The sequence below is a fragment of the Salvelinus fontinalis genome, chromosome 27, assembly GCF_029448725.1.
Source record: "Salvelinus fontinalis isolate EN_2023a chromosome 27, ASM2944872v1, whole genome shotgun sequence".
Classification (NCBI taxonomy): domain Eukaryota; kingdom Metazoa; phylum Chordata; class Actinopteri; order Salmoniformes; family Salmonidae; genus Salvelinus; species Salvelinus fontinalis.
In genome coordinates, this window is record NC_074691.1 from 12108335 (window position 1) to 12127507 (window position 19173).

The 19173-nt window shown below is 42.0% G+C and overlaps 1 protein-coding gene across 14 annotated transcripts; it reads right to left on the minus strand.

Annotated features, from left to right (window-relative positions):
- Nucleotides 1–3519: 3519 nt before the first annotated feature.
- Nucleotides 3520–18989, minus strand: LOC129825056 (tumor protein D53 homolog). 14 transcript variants are annotated; one of them, XM_055884779.1, is made up of 11 exons: nt 18837–18989; nt 17314–17373; nt 16546–16573; nt 10827–10941; nt 9954–10102; nt 8196–8297; nt 6799–6813; nt 6202–6216; nt 5998–6036; nt 5410–5470; nt 3520–4868 (listed from the first exon to the last, which is right to left on the minus strand). In XM_055884779.1, the coding sequence occupies exons 1-11, from the start codon at nt 18853–18855 to the stop codon at nt 4737–4739; spliced, it is 735 nt and encodes a 244-aa protein (XP_055740754.1). In that variant the 5' UTR covers nt 18856–18989; the 3' UTR covers nt 3520–4736. The 14 variants fall into 14 exon arrangements, with proteins under 14 accessions (XP_055740754.1, XP_055740755.1, XP_055740756.1 ...); XM_055884780.1 differs by having other exon boundaries at nt 3520–4865; nt 18837–18988; XM_055884781.1 differs by lacking the exon at nt 6202–6216 and having other exon boundaries at nt 18837–18988.
- Nucleotides 18990–19173: the final 184 nt, after the last annotated feature.

The following is a 19173-nucleotide window of genomic DNA, read 5'->3' on the forward strand; positions in this document are numbered from 1 at the left end:
CCCTATCGGCTGTCTCGTTGTCAGTGATCAGGCCTACCACTGTTGTGTTGTCTGCAAACTTAATGATGGATTCGGAGTCGTGCCTGGCCGTGCAGTCATGGGTGAACAGGGAGTACAGGAGGGGCCTGAGCTGAGTTGTGTTGAGGATCAGCGTGGCGGATGTGTTGTTACCTACCCTTACCACCTGGGAGCAGCCCATCAGGAAGTCCAGGATCCAATTGCAGAGGGAGGTGTTTAGTCCCAGGGTCCTTAGCTTATTGATGAGCTTTGAGGGCACAATGGTGTTGAAAGTTGAGCTGTAGTCAATGAATAGCATTCTCACATAGGTGTTCCTTTTGTCCAGGTGGGAAAGGGCAGGGTGGAGTGCAATAGAGATTGCATCATCTGTGAATCTGTTAGGGTGGTATGCAAATTGGAGTGGGTCTAGGGTTTCTGGTATAATTGTGTTGATGTGACCATGACCAGCCTTTCAAAGCACTTAATGGCTATAGACGTGAGGGCTACGGGTCTGTAGTCATTTAGGCAGGTTACCTTAGTGTTCTTGGGCATAGGGACTATGGTGGTCTGCTTGAAACATGTTGGTATTACAGACTCGGACAGGGAGAGGTTGAAAATGTCAGTGAAGACCCCTGCCAGTTGGTCAGCGCATGCTCGCAGTACACGTCCTGGTAATCTGTCTGGCCCTGTGGCCTTGTGAATGTTGACCTGTTTAAAGGTCTTATTCACATCGGCTGCGGAGAGCGTAATCACACAGTCTTCCAGAACAGTTGGTGCTCTCATGCATGTTTCAATGTTACTTGCCTCGAAGCGAGCATAGAAGTAGTTTAGCTCGTCTGGTAGGCTTGTGTCTGGTAGGCTTGTGTAACAACACATCTGCCACTCTGATCCTCAACACTGGAGCCCCTCAGGGGTGCGTGCTCAGTCCCCTCCTGTACTCCTTGTTCACCAATGACTGCGTGGCCAGGTACGACTCCAAGACCGTCATTAAGTTTTCAGACAACACAATAGTAGTAGGCCTGATCACCGACAACGACGATACACACAATAGGGAGGAGGTCATAGACCTGGCCAGGGGGTGCCAGAATAACAGCCTATCCCTCAACGTAACAAAGACTTATTAAGGAGATGATTGTGGACTACAGGAAAAGGAGGACCGAGAATGCCTCCATTCTCATCAACAGGGTTGTAGTGGAGCAGGTTGAAAGCTTCAACACCAACAAACTAGAATGGTCCTAACACACCAAGACAATTGTAAAGAGAGCACGACAAAGCCTATTCCCCCTTAGGAATCTAAAAAGATTTGGCATGGGTCCTCAGATCCTCAAAAGGTTTTACAGCTGCAACATATAGAGAAACCTGACTGGTTGCATCACTGCCCGGTATTGCAACTGCTCGGCAGAAGGAAGGCCCTAAAAATTGTCAAAGACCTCACCCACCCTAGTCATAGACTGTTCTCTCTACTACCGCATGGCAAGCGTTACCGGAGCGCCAAGTCTAGGACCAAAAGGCTTCTCAACAGCTTTTACCCCCAAGTCATAAGACTGCTGAACAGGTAATCAAATGGCTACCCGGTCTATTTGCATTGTGACCCCCCCCCCCCCCCCCCAAACTATCTTTAACCTGCTGCTACTCTCTGTTTACCATATATTCATAGTCCCTTTAACTATACATTCATGTACATAATACCTCAATTAGCCCGACTGCCAGTGCCCCCACACATAGGCTACCCAAACTATCTGCATTGTGTCCTGCCACCCGCCACCCCCTCTTTTACGCTACTGCTACTCTCTGTTTATCATTATGCAGAGTCACTTTAACCATACCTACATGTACATACTACCTCAATTAGCCCAACTAACCGGTGCCTGTCTATAGCCTCGCTACTGTTATAGCCTCGCTACTGTATATAGCTTACTTATCTATTGTTCACCTAATACCTATTTTTTACTTAAAAATTGCACTGTTGGTTAGGGCCTGCAAGTAAGCATTTCACTGTTGTATTCGGAGCACGTGACAAATAAACTTTGATTTGATTCGATTTGAAATGTTGCACAACATGAGTTCATGGGCTCTCATGAAGGGTTTTATTTGATTTTGGATTACATTTGCATTGATGTCAGAGTGATTAGAGTGACAATAGAGTGCTGGCAGTTAGCACATTTGGTGGGCTACTAATGACATTCAGAGCTTGTAGAAGCCAAATTACCGTGACTAAATGGTCACATGGAATTTGACTGCCACCATGACTCGTGATCGCCGGTGTGACGGTAGGAAGGTGTCAACTGTAAAGTTTGGTGGAGTAGGAATAATGGTCTGGGGCTGTTTTTCATGGTTCGACCTAGGCCTCTTAGTTCCAGTGAAGGGGAATCTTAACACTACAGCAGCATACAACTACATTCTAGTCAATTCTGTGCTTCCAACTTTGTGGCAACAGTTTGGGGAAAGACCTTTCTTGTTTCAGCATGACAATAACCCCATGCCCAAAGGGAAGTCCATACAGAAATGGTTTGTCGAGATCGGTGTGGAAGAACTTGACTGGCCTGCACAGAGCCTTGAACTCAACCCCATCGAACACCTTTGGGATGAATTGGAATGCCGACTGTGAGCCAGGCCTAATCGCCCAACATCAGTGCCCGACCTAACTAATTCACTTGTGGCTGAATGGAAGCAGCAATGTTCCAACATCTAGTGGAAAGCCTTCCCAGAAGAGTGGAGGCTGTTATAGCAGCAAATGGGGAACCAACTCCATATTATTGCCCATGATTTTGAAGGAGATGTTTGACGAGCAGGTGTCCAAATACTTTTGGTCATGTAGTGTAAAAAGGGGAAGTCAGCTCACTGTTTTGCTCTTATCGAACTTGATAATTTAATAAAGCTTTGGCGATTAAGATTTATTCCAAGCTGTCTCACCAGCCAAACACGGTCTTTATGGACGGTTTAACTTGATTACATTGGGCAGGACAAAAACAAAAACAGCCTTCATTGAGAGGAGGGGAGGCTATGCTTGCTTTTTAATAATAATAAAAAAAAATAAAAAAAATCGGGATAAAACAATAGGGTTTTAAGTTTCTAAATATGAAGTATACAGGCACCAAATCACATCTTGTTCCATGCGCATATGGGCAATGTCCGTCACGACTGGATAGGCTGCGTTTCCGCTGTCAAAATTCATGCCATAACCAACTGTGTTACCGCTTAAACCAGATTTTGGTTGGTCTTAAATAGGTCTGGTTATGGCCAATGGCCAGTTTTTACATGACGAACTAACGTGCGTTTGACACTAGTGCTGCCTTAATGCTAGCCGAAAATAGCGTCTCACATGTTCTGTACAAAGGCATTAGTTTAAGTACTTGAGTCAATGGGAAGCTATTTGTCAATTACAGTACATTTCAAAATGTGTTTGGGCTGTCTTAATACAATTTATGTGTGCTTGAGTGTTTTGATTTAGTAGATTAGTACCATGTAATTTAACTTATAGTATTTATTTCAATGTCTAAACATACGACAAACGACCTTAGATTGGTTTGCAACAAATTGTTTAATAATGATACTGCAAAAAACAGTTTATTCATAGTGTGTTATAATCTTTCTGGGATACAGTTTTGTTTTAAAAAAAAGCAGAAGTTGCTAGACTACATTTAAGTCATACTTACAGTAGTGAATGCCTACATTTTCATACTCCCCCCCACATACTAGTCCCCCGTGAGAATCCAACCCACAACACTGGCATTGCAACCGCCATGCTCTACCTACCGAGCTACACAGGACTGCACAGGGACTATAACAACTGTTATTAACTTTGGGTATTACAACAGTCACATTCAGGAGGGCACCTCTGCTGTTGACAAAACGTAGTCAAAATGTCTGAAAACATTATCACCTAAATGTCTGACAAACGTCTAGTCACAATTAAGTTAAAAACCACAGCAACCAAGAAAAATCAACTTGAACAATAAACACGAGGAGAAAATCATATGACAGAAGTTAATTCTGTAAATACAAAACCAGCTGTTTGGTCCATTATTGAAGATTAGCAGTAATAAACAGAAGAAATAAACACATTTAAAAATAGACATTTAATCCCACAGTGTGTCAAAGCATCGACACTGCCTGACTGCTGTGATAATAAGTATAATTTAGGTCCTGATTTAGGAGACCCGATCAAGGCTCAAGTGCAAACAGTGCACGGTTGGAATAAAGGAGATATTAGTGTGATTCATTGGGATGCCAGTGTATTCAGTAGATTTTCAGCACGAGACCTTACTTTGGTCCCCATTTACAGTGCAGTATAGGCCTACAAATCCAGTACATGCAATTTCAAGTATTAGTTTCAAATACAATTCCCTCCCCCAATAGTATTATGTGACTGTCTACTCTTGGAAAGTAGGCATCATCATGAAAATGTTGTTTTAGTATTGGGAAGAAAGTCACTACTTTTTGTTTATCAAATACATTGATATAAACGGAACACATTTATTTTTTATTTAAATACAAAAGGTAATAGCTGTATTCATAGTAATAAAATATCAAGGGCAGGAGTGCTTTACAGATTGGAAACACAAAGGCTAAGAAGCCATTAGATAATACACATTTGTGTTGGTACTTGATGTGGCTTTGGATAGATAGGCCTACTGTTTGTCATGCTCTCCTCGTCAGGTAATGTAATGTGGCCTCTGGGCCAGTGAGGGGCAGTAGAGTGCTAATCCTGGTCTGGGGAGGTTGTTTCACGCTCTGGTCTAGCAGGTCCGCTCATGATCACTGCTCTCAGACAGGTTGTTGCTGGGTGTTTCTTGGGCACTGGCGTGGGCGGCTGAAGACAGCACCTCCTCAAAACTCCCTCCACCTCCTTGGCTTCCTACCTTGGTCTGCTCCAAATCCCAAAACAACCACAGAAATGCATAGGCACACAAACGCACACACAAAACAACATTTTAATATAGGCTATTGTCGAGAATCTGTTTGAACTTTCAGCAGGGTTGTTAGAAACACCAGAGATTACGACATCAGGCTCAAATGCGCACATTCAAAGTGGAGCAATTGTTCTCCTGAGGGTAGTGTTTAACCTCAATTAGCTGAGCTGTAAAAATAGCCAAACGTTTTCCTGAGCTAAAGGAAGTGAAGCTTAACAAGAAAGACCTCCATAATGTTTACTCCCTTATATTGAGTTTACTTAGGCCGGGATTCAATCCGATTGTTCTTTGTCCGCAATGGCGCCATTTAAAGGTAAATTCAGATTGAGCCGAGACATGCAGCGTTTACCGTGAATGTGTTCTCTGCAAACCCGAGAACATTGCCTTTAATATGCACATTGCGGACAAAGCACGCTCGGATTGAATCCCGGCCTTACTTCAACATTACGTAAATCTCTGTCATTGCTTTGACAGCAACATGTGTTATGTTTCACATTACCTTTATGTTGGAAACGGTGCTTTCAACCTTCTCCTCAAAGGACTTGAAACTGGGCGAGTTCCTAATGGGATGAAAATCAGTTCAGTTTCATGCAATACTATTACTTTAGTATACAACATGTATGTTTATATCTATCTGAGCCACCATACTGTACCTGTACTTTTGTGTACACTTATTAAAGCTTCCTGTATTTACAGTGCTCTGTTAAAGCTGCCTGTATTTACAGTGCTCTGCTAAAGCTACCGTTACTTACAGTGCTCTGTTAACAAAACACTGGGAGAAGTCCTGTATGCTCAGTGTTATAGAAAGGTCACTTTTTCTAGTGTTACGATTCCACACGTTTATCTTTGGATAAACAGGTCAGATAGCTAGAAATGTATTAATCTTCTCCTGATGATTTCAGCAGGATGTGCCAATGTTACAATGCAAGCCTGTTTCACCTATAAATTCTGAACCAATACCAATTGTACTCACAATGCTTACAAACGCTCAGCCTTAAGACAACGAGAATGGGTGGGTGGCTAAGGATGAGGATCTAGTGGAGGATTAAGTCTATCACTACACACAAAGTAGGCTACACACAATTACCTCATAACGGGCATGCTCATTGAGTGGCGGATAGAGTAGCTGTCCCAAGAGAGCATGGCCCAGGTAAGAGAGGAGTTAAATCATTAACATGAATTTACAGAAGGCGGAAATCACACGCACACACACACACACAGCAAGCACTCCCTCTAGTCTACAGTAATTCAGCAGGGCAACTTTCTAGGCATTTATATAATGTAGATTTACCCATCATCTGATTGCCTTAAAAAAAAAATATATAGATATTTTAGAGGAATCTAATGGCTTATATTGCAATATGATATATGTTCTTAGACAACTTTGTCATGCCGTATCGCCTAAAGTGATGACTCATTCATATGTATATGACTAACAACTTCTACAGAGCACTAGTAATGCTACAGCTACAGAAGGTACAAAAGAGAAAGACAAATGATCTAAACTGTAACTATACTGAACGACCCACAAGTAAAACATGCTATGGTCAACAACAGTCAATGTCATGCATGTCTACTGGTCAGTTTGCTACAGATCTGAGGAGTTCACTATGAGGTTTATGTGTATACACATCCACTGTATGTTATAATGTGACTGCACTGGAACTAACTGTGTGTCTGACTAATCAAATCAAGGGATCCCTGGAATTGATCCCATTCAGTTGGTAGTCACCTTCTTACCATTAGATCTTAATCACACTCATATTTACGTAAACAATGGCCTTTGTCGGTTTTCTGACTAGTTTCAGTGCAGTCACTGCAAACACGTATATCTGACTCTAAATCAGAAGTATAATACAACCAATAACACTAAAACACAATTTCTTACCCAAGTGAATTTGATCTTTGGATGCATAGAAAAAGATGAAGAATCAAACACATTTAAGACATTTGTCCTGACAGTATCGAGTGTCCTACCAACACTTTACAGTAGGCTACTTCATTTTGGAATCACGGCAGAGTTAAGTTAAACTTCTTTTCAAGAAAAGCCAAATTCAAAGATCCAGTGCGCGCACACTTCAAGCACACAGTTAACCAATCATTAAATCATCAAAGTTCTGGTTATCATGCCATATACTGTATCCTTACAGTACTGTATACACTATGCATTAGAATTCAAACAACATGCAGTCTGTAGTGTAAGGGAGTCACCCAAGTAAAGGCCACAGAAAACTTCACCCCCAGGCAACATACTGTACCTTGCTCTCCATGGTTCCACATAGCTAAATATTTGGTTTAGCATATTTCAACCAATAAAGTCAGCCAGGGCACACTTTTTTTTTTAAATTTCACTGGGCAACATAGTGAACAGGGTTTATGAAAATAACGTGTTCCACTGTATTTTCAATTCACACGAATAGTCAACACAGGGACAAACTCATTTGCATGCACACACACATGCACACTAGGTGGCATACCTTCTGGGATACATTAACTCAAGGCCAAACATGCTGCAATACATAAAATAATATATATATTTTATGTATTGCCGTTCAACATGACTGATTACTGTTCAACATGATTTTATACATAACATTGGTTGGTTAATACACTATTAAAAACCTGCGGTGGTGAGTCTTTTGTTATTATCATGCAATAATGATGACAACATTAAAATAACAAAACAAAGACTCTGACACGTCTACAACACACACTAAATGACATGGACAGGCATAACAGTAAATCACAGTTTTTCTTTGTCATGGCTAGTCTGAGTATTGCATTACTAGTGACACTATTGCATTACTAGTGCCAGCTGTCTATGATATGATAGCTCCCCAGTGGCTGAGTGTGCCCCTGCAAAGCCAGCATACAGGCCAGCAATAGATCTCTATTGTGCCACCCTGCCCAGTCAGAACTCTGGGTCTTCAGGGCAGAGAGTGGTCAGCAGACACCCAGAGGGTTACTGATCCTCCCCCCCACTCCACCCCAGGCCTGCATCCAATCTGGCCTGCAGAAAGCTGCTTACTCCGGGCTTATGCAACACAAACATGCCCCCTGCAACAGACTGTCTGGGTCAACCCCAGCAACAATTAGGATTGGGCACACGACAGACTGGCTGCAGAAAAGTGGAGATGAGGGAGGAGGGTGGTCATTCTGACTGGAGGCCACCTTGTATTCTGTCTCAATAGCTGTAGGCTAAAAGATGTAGTCGTAGTGTAAGGCTTCAGTTGATTGGATATGAAATATGTTGTGTGGTTGCTATAGGCACCAGTGACACCGTACCTCATATCCCCAAACTTCCTGCTGATGGCTGTTCCCAATGTGGTGAAAGCTGCTGATGTCTTCTGCCCTGCCGTGCTCAACGTCTCTGACGTCTTTTTGTACCTGGACAAATGAAAAGACAAGACAGTGATTATCAAAACAGACAGGACAGGATACCACAGGACAGCCACTCCTATTTTCTTCTTGTCCCTCTCCGGAGCACTGTTCACTCCACACACACAGATTAGTTTCATAGTCAGAGTCAGGGTGTAACTGATACTCCAGCTCAGTATCACAATCAGTCAGGGATTCATACATCTATAAAAACAGGATGAGGGGAGCATGGCACAGATAACAAAGACTCAGTGTTTCCCCATGTTTTAACTCCTATTGATGCTGCAGAGGAAACAGAGGAGCGCATCGCTTTGATTATTTGTACAGCTTATACCACTGTTAGGGCACTGGCCTACAAAGAAAAGCCATTGATTTTCCTTTTTATTTTCTAGTTCTAAAAGCCTGGTAGTCTGCAGAGTGCCTGGCTTCCAACCTCTCACATCCCCAGCCCCTAGAGCCCGATTACCTCTCAGTGCATTACACACAGACTGCATGGAAACCTAAGAAACTCCTGCACTTCCCTGAGCACCAGCCCATGCCATCACCTTATCGGATTTGAGTCCTGCTATTTCAAGACAAAGAGCTTACTGCATTTGTGAGATGCATTAAGTGCAATGCGTTAATCTGGCTAACGCCTTTGCTGTGGGAGGTAATTCTGAGAAGAATGTGGTCCTCCAGCTCACTTAGGTACTGAGTCTAACTAGTGTGGCGCCTGAAGCGAGAAAGACTAGAGAGAGAGAGAGAGAGAGGAGAGGGAAAAGAAAAGAGAGAAGAAGCCTGGGAGAGAAAGATAAATATTGTCACCCAACATCAACTGATGCCAACAACAAACCACACTGACAATAGATACAGCTCGGCCATTATGACGGAGTTGCTGACCTCCTTTACACTTGGCCCTGTTGCCTTGGTTATGCATTGGTGTTGAGACTGGAGATTGAGGAGGTGTGTCGTGGCATTTACACAGTGGAGGCCCATTCCTCTCCTCTCCCTCCAGCCAATGATCTCTCAGCACCACCAGATCTGCTTGACCCTAGCGGTTTGCAGTTCCCCCTCACCATGGTAACGGTGATTGGAGAAGGGTGCTCTGCCCATTTCAGTGCCTAGTTAAAGCGTGACTCTGGTAACTGAATAACTAGGGACATACAAGGCCACTCTGCAGACACAGACGGAGGACTGAAATCTAGGCCTATTGTATAGCTGTTCACTGAAAATGGCTATATATACAGTACTGACCTATATGAGCCTGAAGCTGCTGTTTGCTTTTACTGGCTGGCTCCCGTGGATAGATGTGTCCTGGGCCAGGCAGCCAGTCAGGTAGCACAGTGCTGCTTTAGATGTCACATCACCATTAGGCTGCTTGCACCCTGTCATTATCTGCCTCAATGAGCCTGATCAGACCGGATCCATACATTCATCACTCTGTGACGCCCATAAAGGCAATCTCTGGTGACAGGAGCAAAACATCTCGAGGGCGCGAGTGCTATTTCTCTCTTTCCTTCCCAAATGCCAAACGTATGCACTTTCTCTGTGACGGCCTTTGAATGGCAACAATAGGAGTCTAGTTTAGAATCCCCCTCCCCCTGGCTTCATGCACACCGGCGTGTAACATATTTGATACCTACCACTCAAGCGTAATACACACACTGAACGATGTTGGGTACTCACGCAGTGGAAGTCTGCATGTCGTACCAGCTCCTGTTGAAGTTCTGTTTGAGCTCACTGAGTGGTGTTATCCCCAGTTTGGCTTTGAGGTCTGAGTGGTGTTTCTCTTTGGAGGCCAACACTTGCCTCAGGGTGGAGATTTCTTCCTCTAACTAGAGGGATAAACAGAGAGAGAGGGATAAACAGAGAGAGAGAGAGAGAGAGACATAAGACATATAGAGTAAGAGAGTGATGCTAATTTCCCTTAGAGCTTAAGCATTCCAAATGAATTCGCTATAAAGCAAATAAGGTAACACATGAACAAAATGTGTTATATCCCAGTCCTTATCAGCAAATAAAGTAGATTTCTTGGATGAAGCTTACTATGCTACAAATGGCTACAAAAGGCAATTTCAGCTGCATATACGTGTTGGTAACTATAATAATAATAATAATAATAATAATATAGTGGTAAATTGAGGGAACTGAAGTACAGAACACTGGCTCTTCCTTATAACACAGTATAGTGTATTTGGCCTGAGGTCAACACCAGGGGAAACAACAGTGAATAGGAGTAACAACTGTAAACCCAAATCCCAATTGATGCTGACTCATAATATGCAAAAAAACTCTGCTGTAAGAGCTGCCAAGATTGACATAACTCATAATGCCCTCTACTTCCGCTCCTATTTCCAGTTAATATCTCGCTCCCATGGTCCAACACAGTTTGCCTATGTGAGATACATCAGTGTACCAACTTCTTAACCATCTCTCCCCTCTAAGGTTGAACAGAATCTGTCTATCTCCAAGACAGCCCTTCCTGAATCCAACTCGATCAACAAACCAAGCTAAACATTGAAAAACAGAGCGGTGAAAAGTGCTGATAAGAGGGACTACCTTAGTGAGTTCACTCAATATTTCCTCCCTCTCCTCATCGGTCACAGTGTTGTAGAGGTCCACTTCTGACACCATTTCTTCATCTACTTCTGTTAGAGGCTCTGGGTCCAGCAAACCTGAGGAGAGATAGACGATTAAACACAAAACAACCCCCAAAAGTTAGAACACTTCAGACTTACAGTACCACTCATTCAAGGGTTATTCTTTATTTTTTACATTATAGAATAATACTGAAGAAATCAAAACTATGAAATAACACATATGGAATCATGTAGTAACCATTCTCTCCATCAGCTTCATGAGGTAGTCACCTGGAATGCATTTAAATTAACAGGTGTGACATGTTAAAAGTTAATTTGAGGAATTTATTTCCTACTTAATGCATTTGAGCCAATCAGTTGTGCTGTGACAAGGTAGGGGGGTATACAGAAGATAGTCCTATTTGGTAAAAGACCAAGTCCATATTATGGCAAGAACTGCTCAAATAAGCAAAGAGAAATGACAGTCCATCATTACTTGAAGACACCTTTGAAAGCTTCTTCAAGAGCAGTCGCAAAAACCATCAAGCACTCTGATGAAACTGGCTCTCATGAGGACCGCCACAGGAAAGGAAGACACAGAGTTACCTCTGCTGCATAGGATACGTTCATTAGAGTTACCAGCCTCAGAAATTGCAGCCCAAATAAATGCTTCACAGAGTTCAAGTAACAGACACATCTCAACATCAACTGCTCAGAGGAGACTGCGTGAATCAGGCCTTCATGGTCGAATTCCTGCAAAGAAACCAATACTAAAAGGACACCAATAAGAAGAAGAGACTTGCTTGGGTCAAGAAACACGAGCAAAGGACATTAGACCAGTGGAAATATGTCCTTTGGTCTGATGAGTCCAAATTTGAGATATTTGGTTCCAACCGCCGTGTATTTGTGAGACGCAGAGTAGGTCAACGGATGATCTCCGCATGTGTGGCTCCCACCGTGAAGCATGGAGGAGGAGGTGTGATGGTGCTTTGCTGGTGACTGTCTGTGATTTATTTAGAATTCAATGCACACTTAACCAGCATGGTTAACACAGCATTCTGCAGCGATACGCCATCCCATTTGTTTTTCAACAAGACAATGACCCAACACACCTCCAGGCTGTGTATGGGCTATTTGATCAAGAAGGAGAGTGGTGGAGTGCTGCATCAGATGACCTGGCCTCCACAATCACCCGACCTCAACCCAATTGGGATGGTTTGGGATGAGTTGGACCGCAGAGTGAAGGAAAAGCAGCCAACAAGTGCTCAGCATATGTGGGAACTCCTTCAAGACTGTTGGAAAAGCATTCCAGGTGAAGCTGGTTGAAAGAATACCAAGAGTGTGCAAAGCTGGCATCAAGGCAAAGGGTGGCTACATGGAAGAATCTCAAATATAAAATATATTTTGATTTGTTTAACACTTTTTTTTGGTTACTACATGATTCCATATGTGTTATTTCATAGTTTTGATGTCTTCACTATTATTCTACAATGTAGAAAATAATAAAAAATAAATTATAAAAAACCTTGAATGAGTAGGTGTGTCCAAATGTTTGACTGGTACTGTACATACACTGAGTGTACAAACATTTTCCTAAGATTGAGTTGCACCCCCTTTTGCCCTCAGAAAAACCTACATTTGTCGGGCATGGTCTCGAAAGGTTTACACATGGATGTTGGCCCATGTTGACTCCATTGCTTCCAACGGTTGTGTTAAGTAGGCTGGATGTCGTTTGGGTGGTGGACCATTCTTAATTAAAAACGGGAAACTGTTAAGTGTGAAAAACCCAGCAGCTCTGCAGTTCTTGACACACTCAAACCGGTGCACCTGGCACATACTACCATACCCTGTTCAAAGGCACTTAAATATGGTGTCTTGCCCATTCACCCTCTGAATGGCACACATACACAATCCATGTCTCAAAGCTTACAAATCCTTCTTTAACTTGTCTCCTCCCCTTCATCGACACTGATTGAAGTGGATTTAACAAGTGACATCAATAAGGGATTATACCTGCCCCCTGGTCAGTCTGTCATGGAAAGAGGAGCTGTTCCTAATGTTTTGTACACTCATTGTATAGTGGAGAGACAATTTGCATGTTTTTGCAAATAACAAAGAAACTCGGGCACCCATTCAAATCGTCTAACTCGAAGAGATGATTCAGGCTACGGCAAGACATACCCCCCAATCTGTTGCCATCGTAACACGGCCACAGTACGGCCAGAATTAACCTGAACGCCACCCTCCATCACTGTGACAATGGCAATATTCCCATTATGACCCCACCACACGTCTAACAACCCCCTTTAGAGACACTGACTGTAATTATCTACACTAGAGCTCCCATTTCCAATCCTCTGTTGATTTTTATACATGTAAAGCTAAGATATATTCTGGATAGTCTAAAGAAAAGTCATGCTTATCCCCTTCCACAAGGCCACCAGTTGTCTGTTAGAGTAACCGTTCTGTATGCTGTCTCTACTTAAAACATTCATTAATCAATGTGTATAACCTAATAGGAGCACAAATCTATTGTTTATTGTTTTTTATTACATTGTTTTCTTTTATGATTTTATATATAAACAAATATATCTAGGGGGAATATCTATTGCTTATGGAACCGAATGGTGATCTAATTACATGACAATATGTGTGTGTTCGTGCATGCGTGTGTTTCCAGTTACAATACAAGCTAAACCAGACAAACAACTTCCTGGTATGTGAAGAACTGAGTGTCTGATCAATATCTGACTGATGAAGTAATGGCCAAAGCCCCGGCATGGTGTACCCTCAGCAGATTAGATCAGCCATTAATAAAGTGAATTTGAACTCAAATTGGGAGTATAGCTTTACCCAATTTCTGCCTAATTTTGTGTAACTTCAAATGTCTGTCCCTACAACCATTAGTCTCTTATAACTGCATAATATAATATAAGTGCAGTAAAGAGACTCTGGCTTTAAATTCTATACTAGGCTACAGTAATACAACTGGGTGAAAGGCTCTGAGCTTTTGATACTATTTCAATCACCAGCAACATAAAGCCAGGACATAATAACATATTATAAACTAGGTGGTTCGAGCCCTGAATGCTGATTGGTTAACAGCCGTGGTATATTAGACCATAATAAATGGGTATGACAAAACATGTACGTCCTAAGATGACCATAGGCAGGGGATGTTTTTGTCAAGACAAAGAAGACAACAAACAAGCAGGAGTCACATCTTTGAGGCCTGGCCTCTCATTACATCAGCAGATGATTGGAGTGGCGTGGCACAGAGCTTGTGATGCAGTTTGGCCACATAACCCAATCACTTTCTCATCAGAAGCCTTTGGAGCGGATCCCTTCGCCTGGAGCCCCACCATGTACACAGTATACATTCTAGCACTCTTCTCCTGCATCACTCTCTTCTCTATTGTCATCTTGCCAGGCCTCAGTGACTCTAATAGTAGACGTATTTTAAGAGTAAAACAACAATAACATAGCATTCTCTTGGTTATATGAGAACACACTTTAAAAAATATATATATAATAATAACCTGCACTTGTCTTTTCCTACTAGCACTGTGCTGATAACTATTTTATTGAGGAAAAATGTACTTACTACGATTGTGATATGTGGTTGTCTCACCTGGCTATCTTAAGATGAATGCACTAATTGTAAGTCGCTCTGGATAGGAGCGTCTGCTAAATGACTCAGATGTAAAAGTTAATTACTCTACGACTTCATCCTATTTCTCTAGAATGGGACTATTTCAGTTTGAACAACTGTTTCTATGTTTTCACTGTGATGGGTTAAGAGTACGTTGCTTAGCAACTTCCCATGCCGACGAGCAAGCCTAATCATTATCATTGATTGAATCCTTGTGTTGTCCTTAAGACACTTCAATCCTTCAACACCGGGCTGACTCATTTTAAATCAGCAAACAATCCCTGTCTTTACCTTAGAGGACCACAGACAGTATACACACACGGGTACAAAAGTGATGTTGTTTGTGTTGCCAATGTGAGGTTCCATGCATCAGCATTGTTCCTGGGGCACTGAAAGAGGTCCCTACGATACATTAACATTGGCTCAGGTTCATTTAAAAAAATCTATATGGTAATCAATATCAAAGAGCATTAACAGGAAACCATGCAGGCTTGATTAAGAGTGGGTTGATGGGCTCGTGACTTTCCTTTTTGACTTTGTGGCAACATGTCACCTGAACATCATATTATTGGTACACCGATGACTCTAAACCTCACCCCGGCCCCGCCCCTCCCACGCCTCAGTCTGATTCAATTAACAATCACATACATGGCTGAGGGAGAGAGAGAGAGACTCTGGCCAAGGAGTAAACACAGAACCACACCACAATCAGTAGGGGTTCAGTAACACTACATTAACTCTCAAAACGACATCTGTCCTCGTTTTCTCTCTCTGATTTGGGAATCTATTTCAGATAATCTGTGGCCCCATCCAAAAAAACGGCATTGTCACATTCCGAGTCCGGGTCAGCTGGTCTGGGTTGTCTGAAGGCATTTGCCGAGTCTCGCCCACAACATTGTCCTGAAAGTAGGAGCCCCGCGGCTCAGTGACTGTGGCGTGACAACTCATCCTCACCCAATTCACACTCATCATATCCAGCAGCACAGGGGCCAGAGCTGGAGAAATACACTCTCTCTTTTTCACATGCTAGGTTCTCAAAGGCATCATTGTTTTACTCTAAAACCCTTATCCACAGATACAGTCGTTAGCATTGATGGCTAGCCTAGGGTTGTTCACACGAAAATCAGTCATCTGCGTGGAGACCTGAGATTAACCTCAATGCGAACTGAGAGGCCTGCCTTTCACACTGTGGTTGCTCTAGCCGTGCTAGTCTCCGTCATCCAAGGTAAACTATCTGGCTATAAGTGATGACATCACAGTGGGTGTCTCTCAAAGAAGAAAAACAGGTTGTCTTCCATTTTGATGACACATTTACTGATCCTCTCTCGCCTTGTACATAGTAGCACTCTCATCTCATTATGTACTATTATCACCCCTCTAACTCAACGATGTTCAACGAGTTGACTCATGCAGTAAAATGACCTGCATTCTGTACTGACTGAGGAAACAAATCCTATAAGCTCAACAAAGTGTGTCAGACTCAGCAGGCAGCAAACACAACTGGAAATGTTACTGGGAATGATCCCCAGGCCCCTTATCAATAATGAGATCGCTCATAACCATGGTAAATAAAATGTATAATTTAGTAAATAAACAGATTAAGTTATCTGGAAATTAGTTCCCATTTTTGCTTCCATTTTAGGCCGTCATCTTGGCCTGTTACGTCATTTCTGGCCTGGTTGTAGTAATCAGTGGGATTTTCCCCTCGGATTATCCAACTAGATTTACCAAAGTCCTTCACCTCAGCCATGGCAGAATTAAGCAGTGCGATATCTAGCGAAGTCAAAGATCCCATTTCAGATAGTCCTTTGACTGCAACTTCATCAAATGGTTGCTCTCAAACTCATCGTTTGAATTAACACTGTCAGGGGTGTTTTTATCCAATTTGTGGAGGGGCCAAAGTGTGGTGAAAGTGAGTCAATCATTCATTCATTCATTCCCTCACAATAAAGAGACATATTTAAACATGAATCAGGGATACTGCATACTTCCACATCACATGAACATTTCTGTGAAGGCCAGTCAGCTAAACAGAGAAGCAAGCATTCCTGTCCTGAGATGTCCTTGTCCTCTCTCTTCATTTGGTAGCAGAAACGAGGGGGAAAGATTACATTCCTTTAATGAAATTAGTAATAATTTATAAAATAGATAGGCCTATGCTACTTTGTCCAGGGAGGTCACATGTTCTAAACATATAGTCTATGCTTATAACATGTTCATACCAAGAGAAGAAATGCTGTAAAACAAATGTCCCGAAACATTTCTATCACATACGCAGATGAAAAAAAAGTTTAAAATCAGAGGTGTTTCATGCTTTGCCTGATGAAGTTGACCCTTGTTAGGCAATTCATTTACAGATCCTTTGAGGTTCTATGCGTACAGGGAACATTTAGTAATTGGAAACACCACAAGACCTAAAACATTCAGCTCAAACACAGCATGCAACTGATTGCAAGAGAACTGGAGTATTCTAAAATGGGAGTCTATCTATCTATGGGGCCAAGAAACGTATCAAGAAGACATTAGCCTATTTTCTGGTTCAATTGTGCAGCATCAAGACAAATGAATGGATATAAATCCAAATCATTCTATTTATCGGCACATGCTATTACAATCCTGAAAGTATACTAAATATGCAATTGATGCTGCACAGGTTTACTGTTCCAATGTGGGCCAGAAATACTACAACTACTGTAATACTACTAATAACAGGGGAAGTAGTCTAGTCTACAGATCAAAGGCCTGTCACCTTCAGGTTGCAGATGCACCTCAAACCCACTGGGCATAACCCACTCATCTGAATATGAGGTCTTACCCCATTCCCCTGCACCATCGCTCAGTACACTAGAGTCGCTCAGTACACTAGAGTACAACTCTGATGACGATGCATTTGATGTCCATTAGGCAATGAATGGGGTGAAATACAAAATAGTAAGTTACACATAAACACAGGAACGCGCGCACACCACACACACACACACACACACACACACACACACACACACACACACACACACACACACACACACACACACACACACACACACACACACACACACACGGTGTATAGTGTGGGTTACAGTGTTCATTCAGGCTGACTGTAACCTGATAACCTGAGGTTGATAAAAAACAAAGCCTATACCTTGTTTGAACCAGAAAGTTGATTATAATAGCCAGTATTCAACTGATAATCTAGTGTGCACAAGTTAAGACAGCCATCTTGCTTTTTGGATAATAGGGCCAACTACAAAGAAAGGCTCTCCAAAGCAGAATATCTATGGTCACAAGGTTTCAATTATTTGGTCAGATGGTCACGGTGGGAAGGGAAAATAAGTGGCCTTGAGCCAGTCATGGTTTGCAAAATGCATTTGAACCTAACAGAAGGACAGAGTAATACTACATCCACATGAACTTGATGTTTTATTAACATGTTGCAACGATGTTACACATCGAGCTCGCCACCTTGTAGTCCTAAAACTGGAAAATATAGTAAAGTCCCTGGGTTTATAAGCTCGGAAATCGACTGCCGCCGGACCTCGGGCTAGAAGGTCGAGGGTTCGAGACCTGCTCCCTGCTGTTTCATTACAATATGTTACCTCTGGTTCTTTCAGCCATTCCTATGGAGAAAATGAATGGGGAAAGAATAGGGTTGTGGGATAAATGTAGAAAATAAGGTCTGAGGTTAACACAGGTTTAGGAGATCATATACATTTTGTTCTATGAGATAACAATATCTGTCAGTTAAAATGATCTTTATGAATTAGGAAGCCTTTATGTGCTTTATTAAATTACATAAATGCTTCAAAATTTCAAAAATTTGATGTTAGCTGATGAAGAACATCTCATTGAACAAAACGTATAAGAACTCCTAAACCTGTGTTTACCACAGACCTTATTTTCGGCGTTAATCCCAAAACCTTACAAAAACTGCATTAATTTTCCCATAGGCTTTGTCCAACGAACCATGGCGGAGTTTAGTGCCTACAAAAAGATGGCATTACTAATGCTCTCTATTGGACAGAAATGAAACGTTAACCACGTGTTCTATTAAGTAGATGCGTCATGTGATAACTGGTCGAAAATGGCTACTCTATTGATACACTTTTGTCTTTTGAGGTAGAATTTATTAAAAGTTTACACTTAATTTCACCTACCAAGACTATCATCAAATATTAAAGTTTAACTGCTTAATAAGGTTATTTATATGTTTTATTAAGGTTAAGGCTATCAACTTATTAACAAATAGGCTAAATACACAATTGAATAAATGCAACAACAAAAATCCATAATGTGTAACATATTATTATACATTTTTCGAGAGTTTGAACGCTCACTCACCCTGTTGTCTGGTCTCCATTCGAAGCAGTGTGATGCAGTTGGCTACTTTAAGTAAATATGAATTGTTCTTCTGAAACAACGCTTTAGACGTAGATACAGCAGCTCACTGCTGCACTGTCAGACGCCAATGTTTACGCTAGTTCCTTCACTGTCAATTACGGCACCGCCTCCATGGGCGGGGCTTCCAACATACACCAATGGCGGTGTGCTCAATTACTGAAACAGTGTTGTGACGTTTTCCCGAGTTCAAATACTCTTTCGTGTCGAACTAGCCCCATGATTTAGACTGATGATGCCAAATATGCAATATGTTGAACTATATTTCTTGACAAAAAAC